The 25,596-nt window shown below is 47.9% G+C and overlaps 1 protein-coding gene across 1 annotated transcript in view; it reads left to right on the top strand.

The window, feature by feature from the left end:
- LOC142578341 (uncharacterized) overlaps window positions 1-25,596 on the top strand; it is a 73,681-nt gene that overhangs the window by 4,042 nt on the left and 44,043 nt on the right. The window contains exon 2 of the mRNA XM_075687739.1: window positions 2,574-3,108. Within this exon, the coding sequence (XP_075543854.1) occupies window positions 2,574-3,108 (535 nt within the window). The remainder of the gene's footprint in view (window positions 1-2,573; window positions 3,109-25,596) is intronic.

The raw sequence follows: 25,596 nt of genomic DNA, 5'->3' as shown, positions 1-25,596 counted from the left end.
CCCTGTTTTCTTTTTGTTTTCCCAATTTTGATAAAGCAGTTCGAACGAGCTTTCTAAACAGCTTCCCATATCTCCCTGATTGCCGACATGGCCAGAGGGATATTCTCGTTGCAAAAAAAAAAAGAAACACGAGAAAGTTAAACAAATAATGAAAACAAATATCATAAATAGACACAAGCAAAGTTTTGAACTACAAGTATGGTTCCTTGCAATCGAATTCAATTTCCTATATTGCACACATGGACGCGGCTCTATCCCGCTCTCCTCTACGAGAATCCTCGGGTAAGCGTAATCAATGTCTACTGGCTCAATGATTCCCAAGTCAAGCATTCGTTTGATCTCTACTTCTTCAGACGCGTTTACCACCATGTTATCAACCTCTTCCCTTCCACAATAAGGTTTCATTGAATTGCAGTGGTAAATCATACCTTTATTCCTTTCTCCGGGAATTTCTCGGGTGTAGTTAGTGTCCGATATGTTCTGGGTAACCTTTACGGGTCCGTCCCACGGTACCTCAAGTTTGTTTTCTCGTAAAGGCCTTAGGATTATGACTCTGTCGCCTACCTTAAATATTCGCCAACGTGCATTTCTGTCATAGTACACCTCGGTTTACTGGGCCTCTTTTAGGTTTTTTTCAACCAGCTCTCGCGAGACACTTAAGCGATCCAGCAATGTTAAAACGTAACACCACAATCTAGCTTTCACCTGTTCCTTCCCACACTTCTCTTAACATTCTGATTGGGGACGCATCGTCCGACCGTACACCAGGTAGGAAGGAGTGAACCCCGTTGCCTTATGTGAGACAGTTCTCAACGCGAACAGGGTTGCGGGTCAACAGTCTTCCCAGTCTGCTTTGTGGTCATGGTACAATGCACGTAACACTCTCTTAAGCACCGAGTGCATCTTCTCAACGCTGTTTGATTTTAGATGGTACACGGAGCTACGTATCAGCCGCGCACCACACCTTTCTAGGAACGTCGTGGTTAAACTAATTGTAAATACTATCCCCTAGACAGGGTGAATGTCTGCAGGAAAACCGATTCGCGCAAACGCCGACAATAGAGTGTCGACTATCTCGGTGGAGCTCAGTTCCTTCAAAGGAATCGCTTCAGGAAACTTTGTCGTGGTACAGAGCATGATCAAAGGTACTTGAGCCCTGGTCGGCTCGGTGGCAAAAAACAGACTGTGCCGATCAGCAACTGACGGAATGGCTCCCTGATTAAGGGAACCAACTTTAATAGTGCCTTGCTTTGCATCTCCCGGCTTCTCAACTTGCTGACACGCGTCACAGGACGGTACATAATTTTCCACATACTTATAGCGTCCTGGCCAGTCATATTCTAACAAAAGCTTCGCCTTCGCTTTGTTCATTCCTAAATGGCCCGAGCAGCCATTTCCGTGACACAAAGTCAGAAGATCCGCCCAATACCTCTCCGGAACGATTAACTGAACGAGGATACGGCCCTTACGATCTCGGCAGTGTCTATACAGCAGTCCTCCCTTTTCGTGGATGGTAACGCTGCGCCTACCTATAACCTCTTTCGCGTTGTAGTATGAACGTGTCAGTCTGGTCCCTCTCTTGCTCTACGCTGAGCGACTCCCATCCAACTGGAGAAGCCTGTCAAGGGCCCTAGAGGCAGGTGAAAGTACAGAGCTTCTCTCCCTTTCTGTTACTTCCACTGACGACCGTTCTTCGCTACGCGAGTTTTCTAGCGAGATCATTTTATTTTGCACCTCTGCTGTCATGCTGTTTTCTTTTTCCTCCGTTGTCCGAGGTTCTACTAGGGAAGGCGCTTCCTGGCGTTCCGCCACCGGTGCACTGGGGTGGTCGTTCAGTTGAGCGCCGATTTGGCATGCTTGCGAGCGGGTTAATACCTGCACCCTGCCTTCCCCGAACTCCTGACCACGATAGAGTAACAAACGCTTCGAACAGTTTGAAAAGAGACATGGGTAGTTCATTGGTAGCGCCTTCGAAACGCCTGCCTCTGTCTCTAGTTCTCCGAAAGGACCGGAAATTGTCACTCGTGCTATTGGCAGACACACGCTGTGTTCCTATACCAATGATTTGATCCAAATTACCTTCCATGTATAGTCCCTGGCGTTTAGAAAAGAAGGGTGATCTAGGCCCATGAATGGTCCACTGTGCCTTAATACCTTACAAATTTTTTCGCTAATCCGTAGCTGCTGGAGGTATGGATGGAGAAGCTCTAAGCTTTCGTCGCTTCCGCCCTCGTAGGAAAGAAGGACTAGGGACGCCGCCCACCTCGGACGATTTTACCGTCGGCTCATTCCAACTAATAAAGTTTATTCCTCCTCCTCCTGCCATACGAGGCATAGTGACTGTAATGTGTGGTGCGTGACATAGTGCAGTGGTCGGGACGGTCAGGAAAAGACGACAAAGAGTGCGCGCGCCGAGACGAATTCCGTGCTGGAAGGAGAAAAACGACAACGCCGAGGAGCGTCTGGCACGTGAACGCGCGGCGCAAGAAAAGCAACTAAAAGAAGAGAAGCCAACCAATTAAGAAAATCCACGGAGCGTCAACCAACCAATGAGAAAACGACCAAACCGCCAGAGAGACGAAAAAGCATGGTGCGCTGGCAGAACGGGGAGACGCGGGGGAGACGCCGGGAGAGTTCCAGGAAGCGACGCCAGGAGAAGGTCGGCCACCGGACCGGGAGTTGAAGACGGGCCGTCGGGTTCCGGACCCGAGCCACCAGGACTTCACTCCACCGGGGCCTCCTGCCAGCCCGTTCCTGTGCGTCGCCCGTCTACCCGAGCGTGCCGCCAGCTGCTCAAGGCCGGTGAGCTTCTGCGCCCGTTGGCAGGACGAGACCAGTCGGGCTACGGACCCGAGTTCTACGCCAGCTGCGCGGCCAGAACGCCGCCCCGTCTGTCGAGCCGCCTGCTGCCCGAGGCCGGCGTTCGAGCGTCTGTGCCCGTGGGCAGGACGAGAGCAGTCGGGCTACGGGCTCGAGCTCTACACCCAGCTGCCCGGCCAGAACGGCGCCGCCGTCTGGTCGTGCCACCCAAGCCGCCTACTTTACCTATCCAAGCCCGAGCTGGCGCGCTCCGGTCGCCCGGACAACCAACTTACACCACAACCTTTGGTGAGACCGGCGAAACTCCTTTCGTCTACTTGTCGCCGCGTCGCCGCGTCGCGACTGTTACGTGTCCCTGCCATCGTGGCTGTCCCGGACTCGCGCACTAGCTAGCTTCATACTAGCCCCAAATGTCTGTCTTACTGCCGTGATGTCTATTTGAGTGTTTATGTTATTCTTTCTATTTCTTTCTATGATTTATTTTACGCTTCTAGTTTGGTTAAAAGTTTTTGTGTGTGTGTTTTTCAAACCAACGGCTTTGTCCTCAATTGGGTTCTCAGAGGCTCCGCCCAAGAGAAGCGTTAAAACCTTTGAGTACACAAACCTTGCATCAGAGTGATCTAGGCCCTGGCAGTGATAACATCGGACCGGTCGCCTCTTATCGACCTCTGGAGTATCAGCGTTCTTTGTCCCCTCCTCATGAGGGCTGCTAACTCCTTTATCGTAGCTCTCTTCCTGAGTTTTTTCATCGACTCGGCTCTCTCGGTAGCTTTTACCTGTGTCTGTTTTTTGTGGTAGGTATACCTTCTCAGATTATCCCTACCATTAGAACGCTCGTCGTCGGTAATGAGTTTCGGTCGCGTCGCGTACTCCTTAGCTAGCCGAGCCGCCTTATCTACAGTGTCTGTGGCATCTCTATCCTGCACCAAAAACTTCACTGATTGTGGAATGCTGCGGAAGAATTGTTCGAGACAAATGCACTCTATAATTTTGTCTCGACTTTCGCATACTTCGGTACCCTTAAGCCATTCAACAAGGTTTGTTTTCAAACAGTACGCAAACTCTTAGTAGCCTTCGTCGCTCTTATTGCTCGCTTCTCTTAATCGTTGCCTGAATGCTTCCGGGAAAATTCGGTACCTTCTCAACAGCGCTGCTTCTGCTTTCCCGTAGTCTTCCGCGTCATTCGCCGTTAATCTTGAGATTGTGTTCGCTGCCTCACCAAGCAGCAAATCCAGCAATCGTTGTGACCAGGTGCCCTGAGCGAAATTACACCTTTCAAAAGTTCTCTCGAAATAATCAAGATTAAGGCAATATCCTCTCCAATCTCGCACGGTTTTATCCACAGTCCGTCCGACATGGCTCAACCTCGATTGACCTGCTACGGGTGTCCTCTTCACTGCCTAGCTAACGTTGGAGGCGGCAACAACGTTGATCCCGCGTGCACACCGTCATTCATGGTGCGGACGGTGATGCGACGTGCACTGTGGAGCTCCATTTCCAGGCGTAATTCGCCACACCTCCCACCAATATGTTACGCGGATGTTAGGAGTATATAAAGACTGCATTTACAATATATATACAGGATGACTGAGCGTAGACAAGATGGCTGGCCACCGACAACATGCAGCAGCCAGCGTCTCGTGGTCTTCTTCCTCTGTCTTCGTTCATCCTTCCGTCACAATATATCATTAAATTCAAACACGAGTTCATCTCAGTACGGCCCTTTGATTGGGATACAACTGTGCCTGCTCTACTAGCTTGTCAATTCTCTCGTGCATTGTCTCGTGCATGTGCAACGCCACGATGGCGGAAACAAGCCGCCGTGGTTGCTCAGTGGCTATGGTGTTGGGCTGCTGAGCACGAGGTCGCGGGATCGAATCCCGGCCGCGGCGGCCGCATTTCGATAAGGGCGAAATGCGAAAACACCCGTGTACTTAGATTTAGGTGCACGTTAAAGAACCCCAGGTGGTCGAAATTTCCGGAGTCCTTCACTACGGCGTGCCTCATAATAAGGAAGCGGTTATGACACGTTAAACCCCATAATTTAATTAATTTAATGGCGGAAAAAGGCCGGCGTTCAGCCTCCCACTGCAGGCAACACTGTTGTGTGCAGTCGTAGTCACCAGCGTTCCTGCTGATGTGTACGCGTCTTGTTCGATCAACAGCGTCTTGTTCGACCGACGGTTCGACGTACTGGCGGACGCGGCCAATGCGCTCCGACGCGCTCCGCGTCTAACGCTTGCCCTTTTACGTACGTAGGCATTTCGCAGTACTAGGCAGTTTTAGTACTGCGTACGTAGCGTACACCAACGGCGTTGCGTACGTAAGATCGCTGCGTTCTGCAAACTGCGCATGTGCAGAACGCAACACAAACGGTACGAGATGCGTACGCGGCCGTTGCGTACGCACGCATCCGATTCTTGCGTGCGTACGTAGGGCGCCTTGCGTGCTGCTCTCGTGGTTCTCGTTTGTTCGGGAGAGCGCGAGACAAAAGAGTTTCCCAAGATGGCAGCGTCAAAGGCGACTCGCGGAAGGCGGTACTTTCAATGGCCTACGATTTGGCTTTGCTGCGTGAAGTGAACGCGCAGAAGGCATTCCCAGACCCTGCACATTGGGAATGCATAGCAAAAATAGGAACTTTGTTTTTGAGGAAGTGTTCAGTGTGTGCTGTTTGCGCGAAAGGCTCGACCTGGTTTTGGCGCTGTTTGTCGCAAATGACCGTGCCAGCCTGAGAAAGCAAGTACTAGTTTTTTTATTTTTCTCGATATGATTCGTGCATTATATCCGCATTAAAAGTAGAGTCTCTTAAAGGCCTAAATATAGTCCGAGGAAGCGGTAACGCGCCCACACGTTACATCACGTTAGCGAGATCAACAGCGTCTAGTTTGGCCGACGGTTCAACGTACTGGCGGACACGGCCATACGCTCCGACGCGCCCGGCGTCTAACGCTCGCCCTCATACGTACGTAGGCATTTCGCAGTACTAAAAGCCCCAACGCGACACGCGCTCCTACGTTCCGCAAAGCCCTTGCGTGCTGCGTACGTATCGTCATGACGCAGTACTAAAACTGTCTACTAAAAGCCCTAACGCGACACGAGCTCCTACGTTCCGCAAAGCACTTGCGTGCTGCGTACGTATCGTCATGACGCAGTACTAAAACTGTCTAATATCTCACTAGCTTCATGCTAATGGCGATGGCAGCGCCTCATCCGGTGCTACATTGAAAAGCGACGCCTGCAACTTTACTGGCGGCACTCCTACCGGTGAGCGTTGTAGGGCGCCTGGTTGCTGCCAGGGTGCGGTTACTTCTGCCCAGCAAGAGTTGGCTTGCCGGCGTTGGCATCCGGTGAGCGAAAAATTGCCGTGTGTATTCTATACAGCAACAAAGTTTTTCTTGTAATACTGAAGTTGATCATACCTTGTGTTACATCCTTTACAAAGGGTTCCCTCAGATTTATCAGAATGCTAGCCAACAAACAAATATTATGAAACAGTACGCCGGCAGTGCATTCCTATTATGTTAAAACTTCTGAGATTGAATTATGAAAAGTGCGAAACAATAAGGAGGATTGGACCCGCAAGAGGCCCTGTTTCTACCAGAAAGCTCGCCTTCGTGCATACCGTTCGCCGCCAGCGTTTTGTGGCGAGCAATGCGGTTACATCAGCTGCAGTCGACGGGAAGCGTGAGAACCAGTCGGGCAAGTTTGAATGCTATCGGCTTCCACTCTTCAAGGTGAAGCTTAAGCGCCCCCCAAATTTTTCATGTGTGGCGCCAGGCTCGAATTGCATCTGCATGCAACGGCGTAAAGCATTTGTACGCAGAGTGCCACAGCAGTTCCGGTCACTGAACAGTTGTATAGCGTGTGATTCAGTTTCCCAACTAATGAGTCAATCTTCGTATGCTCTGAAGTAGACTTCAGGTGTTGCGCTTTTAGTTAAACACAGCATTTGGGAACATGATGAATCCACATGTTGGTGATACTGATCCGTTTTTGCAGATCTTCAGGATGTGGGGATTCGGCGAGTTGAAGATCTTTCTGTTCAGCGTCGATAATTCCCGAAAAGAAGAGTGCAAACAAGTGGAAAGGTATGGACCTCTGAGTAGCTCCGTGATTAGCACAACCAATGCTACTTCCGCCAAGAAGTTACCTGGAAACATGCGGACGAGAGGCAGTATACATAAGATAGACAAAATAATATCAATAAGTGACTAAAAAGCGACATCTCGTGTCAGCTCAGCAACTGCCACCATCTATAGCAGAACCGCTTGGCCTCTTTCTCACCAATTGTGCTGGTCAGTGGCAATATTACCAGCTGTATGTAACGTCAGAAATCTATTAATTTTCATCGGAGGCAGAGCTATCCATTATATTACTGCTAGTTGTTTGACAATGATAAAAAACGTAACATCAAAATAAAACGAAATATTTTTAGCAGATATTTTAAAGCTGCGTTTTCGTCTTGTCAGGCAGTCAGGGTCAGGGGGATACCTTAGGAGAGCGACAGTCGGCACCGGACTTTTTTATTTATTTACACCTTATAAGTGCGTGCAATCCACAAGACCTTTAAAAGGAGGAAAATATTTTGCTTTTCTATCACGACACAACCTTTTCTCTTTTTTTACACGTGGAGAAAAGGCGAGCTGGTTCCAGTGCTATTCCTCTCTTTCGGTAAGATATACTTTGTTACAGGCGTTCCCTTGTCTAGTTGACTAAACTGAGGGCTACAAAACAATTTGAAAATAAATTATCAAGCCTAATATTATCAATGTTGTATGCGTAGCTGTGACCAAGCGAGGTTTTGGTGTTTCAGATGTACCGGGTTTGACGGGAGGTCTCTGATGCACATATGAAAAGACACGGACACACTCTTAAGGTGAAGCTGTATCTCGACATCTCCTATATGTTTACATGATAGCAGAGAATTAAATTTTCTTAGCATCTATGGGACTGACTCTTGAGAGCTCTGTTGCATTAAAAATATATATTAATCTTTATCAGGAAGCTGATCTTAGTTTTAGTAATTTTTTCGTAATTAAACTGTAAAAATGGACGGCCACTCGTCCACCTTTAATACGTTGCAAAACCTCAGTGCCTTCCGAGATCCTTGCAACATTTGCATCTTCAAGGTTGTGTGGAAGCATAATGGGTAATCGCGACATTGCATCCGTGTCTTTCATAAAAGCTCCCGGGCTATGGGCTTATTCAAAATTAAATTGCTGCAGTTGACCCACCCAACGAGCTATCTTTCCTTTCATTTCGGCCATCTTCAATATGTACGTTAGTGCTTCATGGTCTGTGTATACCTTGAACTTTGCACCTTCCGAACATGAACGGAAGTAGCGGATGGCTTTTAAAATGGCGAGCGCTTCTTTATCTGTTGTGATACAGTTCAATTCAGTTTTGTTAAATGTGCAGTTGTAGTATTCAACTGCACGCAGCTGTTGGTTTGCTGGTCGTGATGAGTCTCTGTGATATGAGACTGCTCCCGTTCCATAGTGAGAAGCGTCGGTATTCAATATGAAGGGCAGCGCGAAGTCTAGTAAGCACAACACAGGATCAGAACAAATTATTCCGAACAATTCTTGGTAGGCGTCATCACATTCTTCTGTCCAACAAAAGGGAACATCCTTCTGAGTCAGTCTTGTCATACAGCTACTTTTGAGAGCATAATCTTGAATGAATGCTCAGAAATGGCCCGCCAAGCCTAAAAACACGCGAAGTGAGTGTACATCATAGGGCATTACTTGTTTTGCTATGCGAGCCACTGATTCTTCTTTCGTATTCTTCGTTCTTCCGCCCAAAACTCTGCCAAGAAATGTCTCCTTAGTTTTGCAGAACTCACTCTTATTGAAGTTACCTGTTAGCTTAGCGCCAGATAACGCTCACATAATATGACGCAGGTGTTCCTCATGCAGCTTTTCACTTTAGAGTATATGATAATGTCGTCCACAGTAAACAATTGGCATTTGGGAACCTTGACAATTAAGTTGGCCTCTCGTGAACGACACAACACGGTTCACAAGTGTTGCAAGTGTCCGCCCATGATGAATAAAAGATTGCCATGTCATCGAGATACGGAAGTGCGATGTCCTCCATTCCCCGCAACAGCTAGTCCATAAGGCTAGAGAAATAATAGGGAGCATTCTTCAATTCAAAGCTGAGGAATTTCGGCCCAAAGGTTCACATCGTGCAAATGCACTTTCGGTCAATGGAACCTGCCAGTGCCCTCTGACTAAATCGTGCGTAGAGATGAAATTAGCACTGCTCACTTTCTGAAACCTTTTATGTCAGGTCTTTCGTGATTAAGTTGAGCCGGTGGTAGTCAATACACGGTCGCCGCTCCTTTCCTAGGACCTCAAGCAAGATGAGAAGCGAGGTCTAGTTACTCTCTGTTGGCTCGATTGCACCTAGCTCAAGCATCTTGTTTACTTCAGCGGCCATGACTTTATGTTGACGAGCTGAAACGCGATAAGCTTTCGAACGAACTATGTCCGATGAGGTTAACTTGATATTGTGATCATTCGCAGTGGCCCTGTCAGGTGTGTCTGAAAATATTGTTACGGGTATTTAGGAGTATATAAAGAATATTTACAATATATATACAGGATGAGTCAGCGTAGACAAGATGCCTGACCACCACCAACAAGCAGCAGCCAGCGTCTGCCGATCTTCTTCCTTTGTCTTCTTTCATCCTTACGTAAAAGGACTCCCGGGTGGTAAAGCGCCGTCTCGGTGCACAGTAGGCGAGGAACTGCGATCTAGGTATGGCAACAGCCGCGAAACGTGCACGACGTCAACATGCGTCTGACTTCAGGATGCATCAAACTGTAGCCGCGAAATCTCGTAATTTACGTCGTTAACTTGACGTAGGATTTCATAAGGCCTTGTATAGCTAGAGAAGCTTCTGGGGGAGGTCATTCCGACGACATGGTGACCAAAGTAGCACCTGGCGCGAACTTACCATCGCGATGGCACCGGTGATAACGCTGTTTTTGCATATGCTGCGAGGCTAGTAAGCGAGATCGCGCGAGTTGACGTGCCTTGTGAGCGCGATCGAAGACTTCACAAGCGTACTCAGTTGCAACATGTGGCACAGAAGGAAAGATGGTGTCGAACAGCAATGTGGGGCCGCGACCACAAAAAAGATAAAAGGGTGAATATCTTGTGGTGTCATGTCGGGACGAGTTATACGCGAACGTCACGTAGGACAGCGTGGCGTCCCAGTCACGGTGATCTTTGGAGAGGTACATCGACAGTATGTCTGATTGTTCGGTTGAGAAGTTCCGTAAGATCGTTCGTTTCTGGGCGGTAGGTGGTTTACAGCTTGTGCTCAGTTGCACAAGAGCGGAGGACGTCGCCGAGAACTCGAGACAAGAACGAGCGGCCGCAGTCTGTAACTGTCGAGGCGCACCATGGTGGAGAACGTCATGAAGAAAATCGGCGACGTCGGTTGCACCACTAGTCGGCAACGCCTTTGTTATCACGTAGCGTGTCGCGTAATCAGTAGCGACGGCGATCCACTTATTCTCTCTAGTCGCCGTCGGAAAAGGGCCAAGCAGGTCAAGGCCTACACGAAAGAACGGTTAAGAACTGGGCACGGTGGCACTGCCAGTATGCGGCACGCTAACCCGTTTGCATTCATTGTACAGCTGTCCTTCGGCCTGCTGCTTCATGCCGGGGATGGAGGCACTGCGCAAGCCGGGGCAACCAGGGCGGCGCAGGAGCTCTACGCTACCCAATGCCACGTGCTGGATCCACCGCCATACTCATCGTGGAAATTGCACCGTCAACGCCGGAAGATAGCATGCTCGGAGATCTTGGCCCGTGATCTGCGTTCAGCGCCACTGCTCTCCGCTGCCTTAAATAGCCTGCCTGGGATCGACTCGGCCACTGGGCACGGTGGCACTGCCAGTATGCGGCACGCTAACCCGTTTGCATTCATTGTACAGGAGAGAAAGGATTTTGGATATTGCATCCGCTCAAGCGACCCTTTCTTGCTAGTGCTGCCGTGCCCACCGTTTTGTATCCTGGTTTTTGATGTCGCCTTGGCCTTGACAAAATTGCTGCTATTAGGTGGTGATATAGAAACTAACCCTGGCCCCGATCTAACCCAAATTTCAAAACAGCTGAAGGATATTGCAGCCGACATCAAAGATATTAAAGAAAAACGTTTAGTAGATATAGAAAACAAGCTTGACCTCCTTGCAGTCCTTGAAGATAGAGTCGAATCCTGTCAACAACAAATCGCCTGTATGAGCGAAGTAATAGACATTCTTCAACATAAAATTGACGACCTTGAAAACCGCAGTAGGCGATCTAACCTAATTATCTATGGCCTAAAGGAAAAAAAACGATGAAACTAGCGAGTCGTTAGAGCAAACTGTGAACAAAGACATTATCGAAGACACCCTGGGACTAGAAAAAGTTTCCATCGAGCGTATACATAGGTTGGGGAAACGCGCCACAGATAAAACTCGACCGGTAATAATGAAGTTACTTGACTACAGACAAAAAGTGGCAATCTTAAGCCGATGTTTCAAACTAAAAACAACTGACTACTCAATTGGTGAAGACTTCTCTAAAAGAATAAGAGACATCCGGAAAAAACTTTGGGATGGTGCAAAACCAAACCGTGAAAAAAAAGAAAAAGTATCACTTTCTTTTGACAAACTTTACATTAACAAACGCGCATATATTTGGGACGAAGAGAAGAAGGACAAAGTACCGATGCAAAAAAACGACGCAGAAACAAACCGCCGAATAACCCGCAGAGCCGCACAAGCGGCACAAGCCACACTATCAAAAGATTAACATTGATAAATGTAAACGCCCGCAGTGTCCTAAATAAAACAGAAGCCTTGGAAAGCCTTCTAGTCGATTACGAGCCCGATATTGTGGCCATCACGGAAACGTGGCTATCACCCGCTATATTCGACCACGAGATCGCCCCGCCAAACTACACAATCATCCGAAAAGACCGACCTTCACGAGGTGGAGGAGTGGCCTTACTGATAAAAAACTGTCTTCGCTTTGTCCTTCTTCCCTAGGTAAACAACGCTGAAGCCGTTTTCTGCAAACTTTTGTGCGACGGGACGTCAATCGTAACCGGTTGCGTTTATCGGAGCCCTTCCTCTGACAGTGCATGCCTTTCAGCAATACAAAAATATATGCAGCGTCATGTCCATCAATCCAGGATTATTCTTGCGGGCGACTTTAACCTAGCTGACATAGACTGGTCCACAATGCATCATACGTCAGAAGCCTCCGAAGTGCTAATAGACTTAATGCTAAATTTTAACCTACATCAACTTGTCACTCGTCCTACCCGCGTTCAAGGCTCGACGAAAAATATCCTCGACCTCATATTTCTTAGCAACCATTTTACTACAAGTCAAGCACAAATAGACATTATTGAAGGAATATCTGATCACAGTATACCTATGTGTACATTCCAGCTTGATCATTGTACTACTACCCAGTCTACACTAAAAAGTTTTAACTTTCATAAAGCAGATGACGCCAGCATACTAACTTATCTGTCGCATGAATTCGATTCCTTTTCAGAAAAAGCATCTCGGGAATCTACTGATGTAGATGCATTGTGGCTACATTTTAAGAGCATTGTCCTGCACTGTATAACTAATTATATTCCTATGCAAAAGAAAAAACAGCACCTTAAGAATCCATGGATCACACGCGAAATCATCCATGCTAAACGGCGCGCAAATCGGCTTCGTAAGGCAAACAAGGATAACCCAAAACCATCTACAACCTTGAAGTTAAAACCTGCAGTTATGCATCTCAAGCAGAAACTAAAAGATTCGAAACAATATTACTACAGTGTCACTCTTGCTAACTTCCTAAAAGATAACCCACAAAGATTCTGGAAACATCTGCGCAGTACCGAGCAGACAACAACCAAACTAACTGAAGAAGAAAAAAGTGCAACGGCAAACAAATATAACAATTTCTTCAAATCAGTCTTCGCGGAAGACAATGGTACACTCCCCCCTCTTCCACCATCCTGTACGTCAGTGCTTGATCGGTTAATAATAACGGACGCCGGAATCCACAATCTTCTCCTCAACATTGACCCTAAGAAATCAATCGGGCCTGACGAAATTCCAAACGAATTCCTAAAAAAATATGCTGAGTGGTGCAGTAGATATCTGGGACACATTTTTCGTAAATCACTAGCAACTTCTAATCTACCACATGACTGGAAAAAGGCTAAAATAATACCGATCCACAAGAAAGGAGACAAAAATAATGTTGCCAATTTCAGACCCATATCTCTCACCAGCACTTCATGCAAAATACTAGAACACATCATTCTAAAACACATGACAGTATTTCTAGAACGTGAAAACATCATATCGCCTCACCAGCATGGTTTTAGATCTGGTTTATCAACCATCACTCAACTAACAGAGGTAGTTCATGACCTTGCTCTTAGTATTAATAATCGTTCTCAAATTGACATGATTTTACTTGACTTATCTAAAGCTTTTGATTGCGTGAGTCACACTAAGCTAATTGCAAAAGTGGAGCATGCCATCGGGAAAGGAGAGGTTTCTGCTTGGATAGCAGCTTTTCTAACACACCGCTCACAATTTGTTATGTTTGACCACATGCCATCTAACGTCGTTCCTGTCACATCTGGAGTACCACAAGGCTCGGTACTCGGGCCGCTGTTATTTCTGATCTTCATTAACGATATTACCAATAATATAGGATGCAAAATCAAACTCTTCGCGGATGACTGCGTAATATACAAAGAAATTAACAGCTATAACGACCATCTCGATCTTTCTGATTCCCTTAACACGCTAACCGAGTGGTGTTCCCAGTGGCAAATGTCTATTAACGTCAATAAATCAGTGGCAATGACAATAACAAGAAAAAAGCAACCCTCTCACTTCACCTATATCGTTAATGGCACGCCTCTTTCCATGGTTGAGCAACAGAAATATTTAGGGATAACGCTGACATCAAACCTCAATTGGGAAACACACATTACTAATATTACAACTACTGCACTACGAAAGCTATTTTATCTAAAAAGACGCCTAAAGATCGCTCCAACGAACATTAAGCTTCTGGCCTACAAAACATTTGTGAGACCTATTTTAGAATACGCTAACACAATTTGGTTTCCTTACACAGCAACTAACATAGCTAAACTTGAAGCTGTACAAAGAAAAGCCGCAAGGTTCATTCATAGCAAATATCGTTCTACTGACTCACCTTCACGTCTCTTAGCTTCCTCAGGCCTCAACACATTATCCACGAGAGCGAAACAAGGTCGACTAAAATTTCTGTTTCAAATGCTGCACCGTCACTATAAAATTGATATCACCCGGTACATTTCATATTCGCAATCTAGGATAACACGGCATCAACACGAACATACGCTAACCGAGTATTCCTTTTCTAATGACTCATTCAGGTACTCATTCTTTCCTCGAGTAATCAGAGAATGGAATGAACTTAACTCGTCATTAACAGCGACAAATTCTTTATCCCTGTTCGTTTCACAACTGGAGCTCATCACAAGAGATTATTAACGATTTCTCATCTAACAACTAACAGTGCTTAGAAAAAAAATATGTATACACTTGTTTTTTTCCAAATACTTCACGTTTTTGCTTTGACTATGATATGCCCCGGTTGTTGTTCATTTTATTCTCCTTTTTTTAGTGTTCTGTTGTATAGCTTATCTACCTTATCTTTTGTATTTTTGTTGAATATTGTTGCTTTTTCATTCTTTGTGTAACTCGCACATGTATTTATGTCGGGAAAAGAAATGTTCATGCCCGTCTGCTAGGCTCTCGGCTGAGAGCGGCAGTATTGTAAAATAAATAATAAATAATAAGAGGGAACTTCAATTGGATGGAGTCGTCCGACAGGTGGCAGGGGTGGTTTTTCCGGCGCTGACACAATTCGCGGAGTGCGACACAACAACGCACGGAGCGGCAGAGACCCCGCCAGAAGAAACCGGCGTCGTACGCGATCGTATGTACGCCAAACACCAAGGTTTCCCGCCGTCGGTTCATCGTGCAGTTGTTCTAGAGGGATGGATCGCAGATGACGAGGAAGGACAAGGAGCAACTCAGGGCCGTCAGGGGTCATATTTCGGCGCTAGAGGATGCCGTGGTGCAACACGAACATGCGGCACGTGCCGTCAGTGCTGCCAGATTGCACTCTGGCGATGTTGGACTGTAATGGTTCGACGCGTTGTTGTTCAGCTCGCATGTCAGTCATGTCATTAAAAGCCATCATGCAGGTCACCGGATCATGCGCAGCAGGATCAGGGGATCCACGGGGTGACGAGACAGGCAGTCAGTGTCTTGTGGAGGCTTGCAGTCTCGTAATTGACAATAAATGAAAATTCCTGGAGCCACGAAGCCCACCCATCAAACCGTTGAGTTGGGTCCCGAAGAGAAGACACCCAGCAAAGTGCGTGGTGGTCTGTGACGACCGAAAACGTGCGGCCATACAAATATGGCGGAAACTTGGTGACAGCCCAAATTAAAGCCAAGCACTCCCTCTCACTGATGGAGTAATTTCTCTCGGCAGGTGACAACGGGCGGCTGGCGTAAGCTATCACGCACTCGGTACATTCTGTTGTTGGACGAGAACAGCGCCGATGCCATGGCAGCTTGCGTCAGTGAGGACTTCGGTCGGTGCAGACGAATCATAGTGGGCAATTATGGGATGAGTGGCCTGAAATCCGATGAGGGTGGCGAACGCATGGACCTGCTCCGGGCTCTATGAGAATGGCGTCTTCTTTTTTAGATCTGTCAAAGGCCGAGCAACGTCGGCGAAGTTTTTGACAAAACGGCGAAAGTAAGAACACAGGCCGACGACGCAGCGCACGTCAGAAGCAGAACGTGGCACAGGGAAGCTGAGTACGTCGGAAACTTTTTCCGGGTCTGGTTGAAACCCGGATACGTCAACCAGGTGTAGCAACACCTTAATCTGACGGCGCCCGAATTGACACTTCATGGAGTTCAATTGGATGCCGTCTTTCCGGAAGACCGTAAGAATGGCAGCTAGTCGAGTAATGGGGCTGCCGAATGTGGGAGAAAAAAGAACAGCGTCGTCAAGGTAAAAAAGACAGGTGGTCCATTTATAGCCTTGCAGAAGAGCGCCCAACATAGGTTCAAATGTAGCAGGAGCATTGCATAGGCCAAAGGGCATGACTCCGGCGGGATGAAGGCCGTGTTCTCGGGGTCCATTTCATAAACTGAAATCTGCCAGTAGCCGGATTGAAGATCAACGGACGAGAAGTATTTAGCTTCGTGCAAGCTGCCTAGGGCGTATGTCCGTGGCCTGTGCCGAGGTTAGGTTAGGTGCAATCATTTTCGCGATGTCATCCGTTAATGAACCAAAACTGTGAGCTGCAATTGGCGCTAAGAAACCACTCTCGGCATGCAGACTCTCAATGTAAATTTCGGAACCACTAGAAACGGTGGCCAAGAACATGCCGGCCGGAGTCACTTGAGCACAGAGGCTGAAATTCAGAAGCAGTTGAACAACATCGGTATTGGTAACCGCAACCAGCGTATGCGGAACAGCAACGTTCTGGTTCAAAAGCAGGTCGACGATGGGGCGAAGCACATAGGTGGCTGAGTGGTCAAAGTGACGTAACTGCATCGTGTACCAGACGCACATCGTGAAGCGAGTACAAGTGCGGTGGGGCGGTGCTTGGAGCATCGGCGGGTTGAGGTAGTTCTCACTGAAGAACGCCGGTCCCGCAGTCGATGAGAACAGAAGGAGTGGATAAAAAGTAAAATCGAAGCATAAACGTCATCAGGGCAGTTGTCGATCACAGCAAACAGAAGATAAGTAGGTCGGCCGGCTATACTTAAACGCGCAGCACACATTCCAAGAACAACCTGCACGCCGCCATTGGCCACACGAAGCACTTCGACAGCTGCTAGGGTGAGGACCTTCTTTAAACGTCTACGTAAGCTAGCACTCATCACAAAAACGTGGCTCCAGTGTCGGCGAGTGCTTGGACAAGGACGCAGTCTATTTTAACGTCAATTACGATTCTCCCAGTAGGCACCGACAGAGGATTTGCTGCAGTAGTAGGCAATGCAGCACCACCTCCGAGGTTTTTATTTGTTAGTTTTCCGAAAAGTTGTGGCCAAAAGCCACAGGGGACGAAAGGCGACGTGGCTTCGGCGAACGGGAAGATGGGCGATGTGTTTACGGTGAGCGCGACTGGTGTCCGCACGGCGAGAATTGCGACAGTATCGGGCGACATGGAGAATGCGGCGACAGGTTAAACATATCGGCTGGTCGTCCGCAGTTCTCCACTCATTCGGGTTGCGATAATGCGTAGAGAAGCGTCGGGGTAGAGCGAAAATAGTAGAAGGGCGTTCGTTAGCTCTGGGACTGGCGACAGCACAGGCAGAATGTAATCCATTGTTTTCAAGTTTCTGGTGAAGGTGGATTGTACGAGGGGAACCGAAAAGGGGGTAGCATCAGGGCTACGCAAGCTGAAAGCTGCGGGTGCCATCGCATCCATTTCACGTCGAACGATTCGCACCACGTCCTCTGATGGCGACGCGTGCGGCTGTGTGGGTTGATCTTGACATGTCGACGTTGCGGCAGTATTGGGAAGCCTGGTGAATTTTTGCAAGACGCGTCGGCTTTTGGCCTGCTCGAATTGTCGGCACTCTTTAATGATTGCGTCAACTGTAGAAGAACTCTTGCACATGAGTAGAATAAAGGCGCCGCCAGCAATGCCCTTAAGCACGTGCCCGACATTCTCAGCTTGTGTCATGTCGCGATCGGCTTTACGACAAAGTGCCAGCACGTCCTGGATGTACGAGACATAGGACTCCGTGAGGGATTGGGCACGAGAGGCCAGTTCCTGCTTCGCGGCAATTTTACGGCCGGCTCGTTTTCCAAACAACTCTGTACACTTTTCTTTGCATTGGTCCCAGCTGGTGAGCTCCTCTTCGTGGTTTTCGTACCACACCTTCGCCGTGCCTAGTAGGTATAACCACACGTTGGCTAGCATAATCGTAGTGCCCCATCAGTTGATTCGACCCACGCGTTCATACACAGCCACCCGCTCTTTAACGTCGGAGCCATCGGTCCTGCAGAAAGTTCCTGAATCCTTGGGTTGCACAAACACAACCGAAGGCGACAGCGATGTAGGTGCCGACGGTGACGTTGGAGGCGGCAACAATGTTGATCCCGCGTGCTCACCGTCATTCATGGTGTGGACGGTGATGCGACGTCCACTGCGGAGCTCCGTTTCCAGCCGTGGTACCACATACCTCCCACCAATATATTACGGGGATGTTAGGAGTATATAAAGACTGTATTTACAATATATCTGCAGGATGTGTCAGCGTAGGCAAGATGGCTGACCGCCGACAACACGCAGCAGCCAGCGACTCGTGATCTTCTTCCTCTGTCTTCCTTCATCCTTCCGTAACAATATATCCTTAAATTCAAGCACGGGTTCCCTCAGTACAGCCCTTTGATTGGGATTCAACTGTGCCTGCTCTACTAGCTTGTCAATTGTTTCGTGCATGTCTTTTGCCCCTGATATTCATGTTCGACAGGCATGTCCTCAGGTTGGTAAAGGGACATGTTCACAATAGCCTCCCTCTGCCGGTAGAGTTTAAGTAGATTGCTTTGGTACACTTGTGGTGTTTTTCGCTTTCCCGGTACTGTGAATACGTAGTTTGTTTCAGATAATTTATCCCACTTAAACTGTAGTTTGTTTTTCAATGAAGGTTTCAGGATCATTTTCTTTTCCCCATCTTCTAAGCGTCGCGGTCGAGCCGTCCTGTCATAGTATACCTTAGCATTTCTTTGGGTCCTGCGCATTTTCTGCACTGCTAATCCTTTAGATGTGTGCAGTGGGTCTAACAGCTCTAGCACGTGGGCCACAACCAAAGGATCGTCCGACCAGCCTTCCCAGGCTTCTCAAAAGATGCGAAGAGGGGACCGCAGGCAGCCACTTTAAACGAGCTCTTAAGGTGAAAAACCTGTCGATTCGTGCGGTGGAGTTAAAAGCGCGAACATTGCTGCAGGCAAGCAAACCTCCCAATCGGCTTCGTGTTCAAATCAAAGTGCCCGCAAAAGCAGGTTCTTCACTGAGTGGACTTTCTCTACTACGTTTGACTGCGGGTGGTACACTGGGCTTTGAATTATTTTAATACCGCATCTTTCCAGATACGTCGAGATCAGTGCGCTCGTGAAGGCGGAACCTTGATCTGACTGGATTTCTGCGGAAACCCTACTCGCGCGAAGATAGACAAAAGCGCGTTAAACATCTCCACCGAGCTTAGTTCTTTCAGGGGCACTGCCTCTAGAAATCGCGTTGCGGAGCATAGTACATTAAGAATATGTCGATAGCCAGAGTGCGTTGCAGGAAGTGGTCCCACTGTTTCTATTATGAGCCTGCGAAATGGCTCTGTGATAATGGGAACAAAATTCATTGGCACTTTAGCCTTATCTCTGGGTTTGCCTATGCGTTGACATAGGTCGCAGCTTCTTAAGAATGCTTCTACTTCTCGAAAGCAGCCGGGCCAGAAAAATTCCTGAAGTAAGCGGTTCTTTGTTTTACGAATGCCAAGACGCCCTGTCCAAAAGCCCTCGTGAACCAGGAGCAGCCGTTGCTCACGATAGGGATGCGGCACCACGAGGTTGGGGAATTACATTCCCTTTCGACTAGTGTACTTCCTATAGAGGAGGCCTGCCATCATGACGAACTTTACGTCCAGTTTGGCCACACCGTCTTTAGGGTCTGGCCTTAGGTTGCGCAAGGGGGGAATATTATTCCCGCTCAGCCATAAATGTGGAAGGGCTTACATTCAATAACTTTTGTCTACATTCTGCCTCATGAGACATTTCAGGCTCCGCTACTTCCTTGACCACTTCATTTGCTGGTGTACTTTCCGCATTATCCCCTATGGGGCTACCCTGTGTGAAGCTCGTTCACGAATCCTCCGTCAAACCTGTTGCTTCCACGACTGGATACTCGTACACTGCCTTGGCCGCGAGCTCCCTTGCCTTGGAACTTGTACGGGCTTGCACTATTCCTTCACTAAACCCGAATCCACAGCGTCGCAGCATACCCTCGGATTTGTTAGAAAAGAAATATGGATACTGTGGCGGGAGATGTGCCGAGACGGCGGCTTGAGTGTCCAGTGCTGTAAAAGGGCCCTCAATGCGAAATTTGGCCACAAAGGAGAAAAACACTGGAGGTCTCTACAGCTTGCCGCATCCAATCACATTCTCCCATGAACTGGCCTTCCTCTACGTACGACGGGTGCACCACGTCCATTCTGCTTGCCGAGACGCGAGGCACCCGACACGTATTGCCGTTTACGACGAGGTCTCGAATGTACGGTTCCAACAATTTCAGATTTTCATCGTTGCTGGTTAGTGACCTCAACACCAGTTTGGGATTTCTGCACCGCACGGAGATATGTGCCGTTTTCTGGCAGTTCTAGCAATCTACTGGTTCCTTTGCCTTGAAACCTTTATTTTCCCTTTCTACCCTATCTTTGGGTGACTTCTCCTTTCCCTTATAGTTCTCGTTACTAATTTTCATTGAATCTGACCTTTCCTTGGATTTATACTGACTCGACTGTGACCATCGCGCTGGCTTGCTGGGTCTGTAGTTATTCATCTCCTTTTTAGGAGCTTTGTTGCCTTCGAACGCACGGTGGCTTGGGTACTCCTCAGCGAGATCGGCCGCTCTCGTGATAGTGTCCACGCCTGGCCTATACTGAACCCAATGCTTGATGTTTTCTAGCAGCCGGCGGCAGGACAGTTTCAAAACAACGCACTACATTCTTTCCGGCGTCGCCGAGTGTGCCCATTTCTCTGAGTTAGTCTTTCAGGTTTACCTCCAAGGTGTATGGGGAATGTGAGTATGGCTCACCTTTGGTTTTCTCGACCTCCCTGAATTTTCGCCTGAATATTTCTGCTGATATTCTATAGATACTAAGCTGATTCGCTTTGACGATACCGAAGTCCCCTGCTTGTTCTTTCCCCATCAGGACAATGATATCAGCTACCTCACGTGGCAGTAACGTAAGCCAGCATTGCAACCATGTGCTTCTTGCGAATTATGCCTTCTCACACGTGCGCTAAAATTGCACCAGAAAAAAGATCTATGTCCCCTCCTACTGCGTAAGATGCAATCAAGCCTGTCATTCTGCGCTCCCTTTCTCGTACCTCTTTGCCGGGTCTTTCAGTATTTTGAGCCTTCAGAAACTCAATATCTTGGCGCATCATATGGAGGTCACGCCCTTCTTGGACCTCACGTGCTGCCCGCTCGCGTTAGGCGCTTACACTCTTCGTTTTCTTGTAGGTGCCTACACTCTTCCTCCTTATCCGCTATTCTCTCTGGGCATTCTTTCAGTTCATCGTCGTCTGCCCCGCTCGCTTCGATAGCCTCAATAATGTCTGGCTTTCTCTTTGATTCGGCAATTTGGAGGCCCAATTCTCTGGCCAAACTAAACAACTCCGGCTTCTTTAGTGCCTTCAAATTCATGGCTGCCCTTAGTGCTAATTCTTCACTCTAAAACAACATCGACGTATTCAAAAATTCGGTCAACGGTTAAATAAAAACTACTGCTCCGTACTTCCCCAAAAATACGTAAAGCAAGCGAGATCTTAGTGAAGAGGAAGCCATGCACTCACCATATGCAGTTATGAATCCTGACACCTTCCTTCCGAACGTTGTCGCCAGGACGAAAAGGAGACGATCTCTTAGATGTCGTCCAAAGCTGGGATCACCAGGAGTGTATCCCTCCGTTGGCCATCAGCGCGGCGTTGTTGCAACGCCTGTTTCTCAAACCTCGACCAGCGTTACTATTCGGTAGCGTGGCGTTGTCGGCGTGCTCCAGGCGTCCAGTTTCTCAAATCTCGACCAGCGTTACTACAGTGCTTTAGTTGAGTGTCTTTATGGTACGCTCCGCTCCGAGTTGCCCCGCTAAGCCACAGCGGAGCGGCGGGCGATTTTCACGTTTTAGTTATACGTTTAGCGTAGCCGAGCGGACCTTTCGCAGTTGAAGCGCACCCTGGTCAAATTAAGGTAATGAAAGAAAATAAATACCCCTATTGGTCGCTCTTATAGAGCAAAACGTATATATTTATACGTATAACTTCTTTCTCCATTAAGTTTCTTGACGTGCGCTTGTAATGCGTAACCGGTCCATTTTATCCAATCGAAAATAAAGTGCCGTCTTGCGGAACGCCACGTGATAGCCAGTGCCCTAGCTTTCTGCAACCAATCCAATTCTTTCTGACGCCAACGCTAGCCAACGGGCTGCGTGGCACGCTCCGCTCAGGCAACTTCTTAGCGGACCCGCTAGCCCGTTTACGACTAAGCGGACGGCGCATGCGAATTAGCGCTTGCGCTCCGCTTAGCTGCTCAGCGGAGCGTAAACACGCTCAACTAAAACACTCTGCTATTGGGTAGCGTAGCGTTGTCGGCGGGCTCCAGGCGTCCGGTACACCATGGCAACCAGGCAAGGACGAGATGATTTCTAGTGCGAAACTTGCAGTGTTCATTCAATCGTTGGTGAAGGATAAAAAGGAAAGAATGAAGTGAAAAACTACATTGCGGGGCCCCTTAAGTAGGCGCACTAAAATTGTAGGCGGGGTTTTGCTCACGTCAACGTTATGTGACATGCACTGAGTCTGGTCAGGGATAGGCGGGAGATCCCTTCTCCCAGGTGAGATTGCACGAACCAGCTGCAAATGGGTATCAGCTTGCAAAGGGAAACTCAGATGAATTGTTGTCAAGCAGATAGACTTCTAATTATCATAAGGACATCTTTATTGAAATTCCTTGAAATAAGCATTTAAATGTTCTGTGTTATTAAGACCTCCTGTTAATATAAGGCCGCTGTCTTTTACAGCCTCCTAAAATAAAACATCAGTTATGAAAAATAACTTGTTGCGATAAATGTGTAAACGCAGACGCAAGAAAAGGCCTAGTCCGTTTCCCAGTATTCCCCCCATGGAGATGGCCACGTCTATACTCTCACGTTTGTAGTAATGGGGAGAAAAAGGCAGTTCCAAAAGCGAGTCACGAATCTAACTCATTATGAGGTAAGCTTGCGCTGGAGAAGAACATAACACACAAAGCACAACGGTGGCTGTACGCATAGTAGTGCTTCCTCTGAATCTGATCTATGGATCAAGTCATCCGTTCATCAGATTGGAATGCTCGTGCTCGTTTATGAGCAGAACAACCAGCAACAACGCGTGTCGTGTCACCCACGACATTACAAGCAAATTTCACTTTCAAGACTAAGCACGACCTAACAGCGGAATCGCACAACTTTGCGTGGGAGGCGCCGTCCGTAGCCGGTAAAGAAAGCAAGCCGAGATGCTAGGAAGTCCACATATGGGCCTCGAAAAAAGAAACATTACAGAGAAATTTACGTTCATTCATACACGAAGGAAACTGATTTTTGTTCCCCTCGCAGCGGTTACGGTTGCCATACTCGTGACCCCTACAATTGTGGGAATACCATAAACATGGGCTTACTGCAAAAGTTAGAGGACAGAAATTTTAGAATAGCGTTACTCGCCTTACACATTCTCAAAGAAAGCACCATTGCAGCATGCACGGTGGCCATCCCTTGAAAGGTGAGACGTTAACGCATGCATAAGAACGTGTTAGAAGACAGGGTTCCGTCTTGGGCCTCGTGCCAAACATACAAGGACGTTATATACTTAAACTTCTCGATTACCAGTCCCAGCCGCTGCCTACGGTAGGGCGTCAAGCCGGCGGCGGTCATATTGCTAGTTGAAAAGGAGCAGGGCTAAAACAGTACGTGGCCGCGGTATACGCGCGGCGCTTCCTCCGCTTGCGGCTCGGCCAGGAAACGTAAATTAATACCCTTTAAAGAGTATATCAGTCCACCATTGTTTGTTACCGTTGTAAAAAAAATAAGTGTCGTAGTGACGGGTGCCTTGTGTTTTGTGTATAAATTGCGAGAACGGAACAGTCCTATATCCTGTTTTCATCATTAGGTAATCTTTCGCGTGCATTGGCAGTGTGAAGCCCTTTCGTCGATGCATGGTGTCGGCCCATATTGGCAGCGACTTGACCTGGAAATATTGCGTCCTTATACTCAGAATGACGTCAGCGTTTCGTTCAGCGTTTGTTTCTGAGAAAATGAGTTGAAGTTACGTTTATTTGCATCACAATGGCGGGCTGAATCAGGCACAAATTGAAAGCATTTCATTAGAGCGTGCCCTAGTACTCTGTGGAGATTACGTACAACAATGATGGCAAGAATACGTTATTAGAGAATATAATTCGAAAGCAAGTTGACTTAATAATGGAGTGTAGTAGAAAAGAAGTACCGCCACATTATAGCTGTGGATGGCAAAAATAATGAAGAGGTTAAAAAACAGGCTTGTACGTCTGCAGTAAACTGGATACACCGTTCGCGCCTTGGCAACAGGATAAGGTTGCTCCGGAAGGCAGAAAGTCTAATGCGCGAATAAGTCTGCCTGTTGGCCGTGGTTAAAAATCCCGCAAAGGACGCGATGGAATAAGGACAACTTTTTTTAAAATGAAGCTTCCTTTGTTTTATCCTTCGACTTTTCCACTCGTGCTGTTGCTGTCTCGCACGCCGTGTCGGAGGGAGGTTCAGAGCGTGTATATGCATGGAAGGAACGTGGAAAAAAGAAAAGGCGGGGCAAGAAACTCCTTTGGACCTTCCCATCGCGTCACACGTGCACAGTGCCCTCTGGAACTCCATGGGCGACGTAACATTAGACTCTTGACAGCTGTAATTATCCGTGACCCCCCGCAGAAAGCATTGCAGAAACTGCGACGCTTACACTTATAACATGCAAGCCATGTGGGGAAGTAGACAGAATGGAAGAATGGGGGCAGGGAGAAGAGGCGAACAATGAGTAGAACTGGGGTATTCGCGAAACAGCGAATAACACCCCTGCCATTGTTCGCTCCGAGTTCTCATACAGGGTTGAAGTACTGAATAGGGGAAACACGACGCGAGAAGATCACGAAACTCTGCTACTATAGACACGACAGCGGTGGCGGGCAAACTGAATGCACGGTACTGCACGTTTCTGCTATTTCCAAAAAATAAACCATGAAAATTTGTCAAGTGGACTACTGACGCAGGCCGTGCAGACGCAATGCCCCAATGAAATACCGTTTGTAATTAATTGTGGCTTCGCGCAGCTAAAGTGGTCGCACGTGAAATCAACACTTATTTGCCCGCTGCGGTAGCTTGACTGCTGTGGCATTGCTTGAGGTAGCGGGTTGGATCCCAACCGCGGCAGCCGGATTGCGACGGGAGCGAAATGCAAAAACGGTCGTGCACTTTGACATCGGAGCACGTTAAAGAACACCAGGGTATCAAAGTCAATCCGCAGTACGCCACTACGGCGTGCCTCATAATCCGATAGTGTTTTGGCACGTGGAGCACAATAATTCTGCCAACAGGTCTGCCTCGTTGCGATGTGCCATGTAAACAATGACAATTGTCAACCCTTTCACAAGTTACTAATAATAGCGCTCAACAAATTTAAGGAAAAAACCAGTAAAAAAACACAAAAGACAAGAGGAGAGGTTCACACCACAACGACTGGTGTGAACCTCTCAGTCGTTGTGGTGTGAACCTCTCCTCTTGTCCTCTGTGTTTTTTGACTGGTTTTTTTCCTTAAAGTTGGCCCAAATTTCAACCCTTCCGCTCAACAACGCGTCAAGCAAACACGGCTCGCTGTATGTTGTGT

Source organism: Dermacentor variabilis, chromosome 4 (genome assembly GCF_050947875.1).
Source record: "Dermacentor variabilis isolate Ectoservices chromosome 4, ASM5094787v1, whole genome shotgun sequence".
NCBI classification, from domain to species: Eukaryota; Metazoa; Arthropoda; class Arachnida; order Ixodida; family Ixodidae; genus Dermacentor; species Dermacentor variabilis.
Note: the sequence above shows the minus strand (reverse complement) of the source record. Positions and strands in the feature narration are given on the sequence as shown.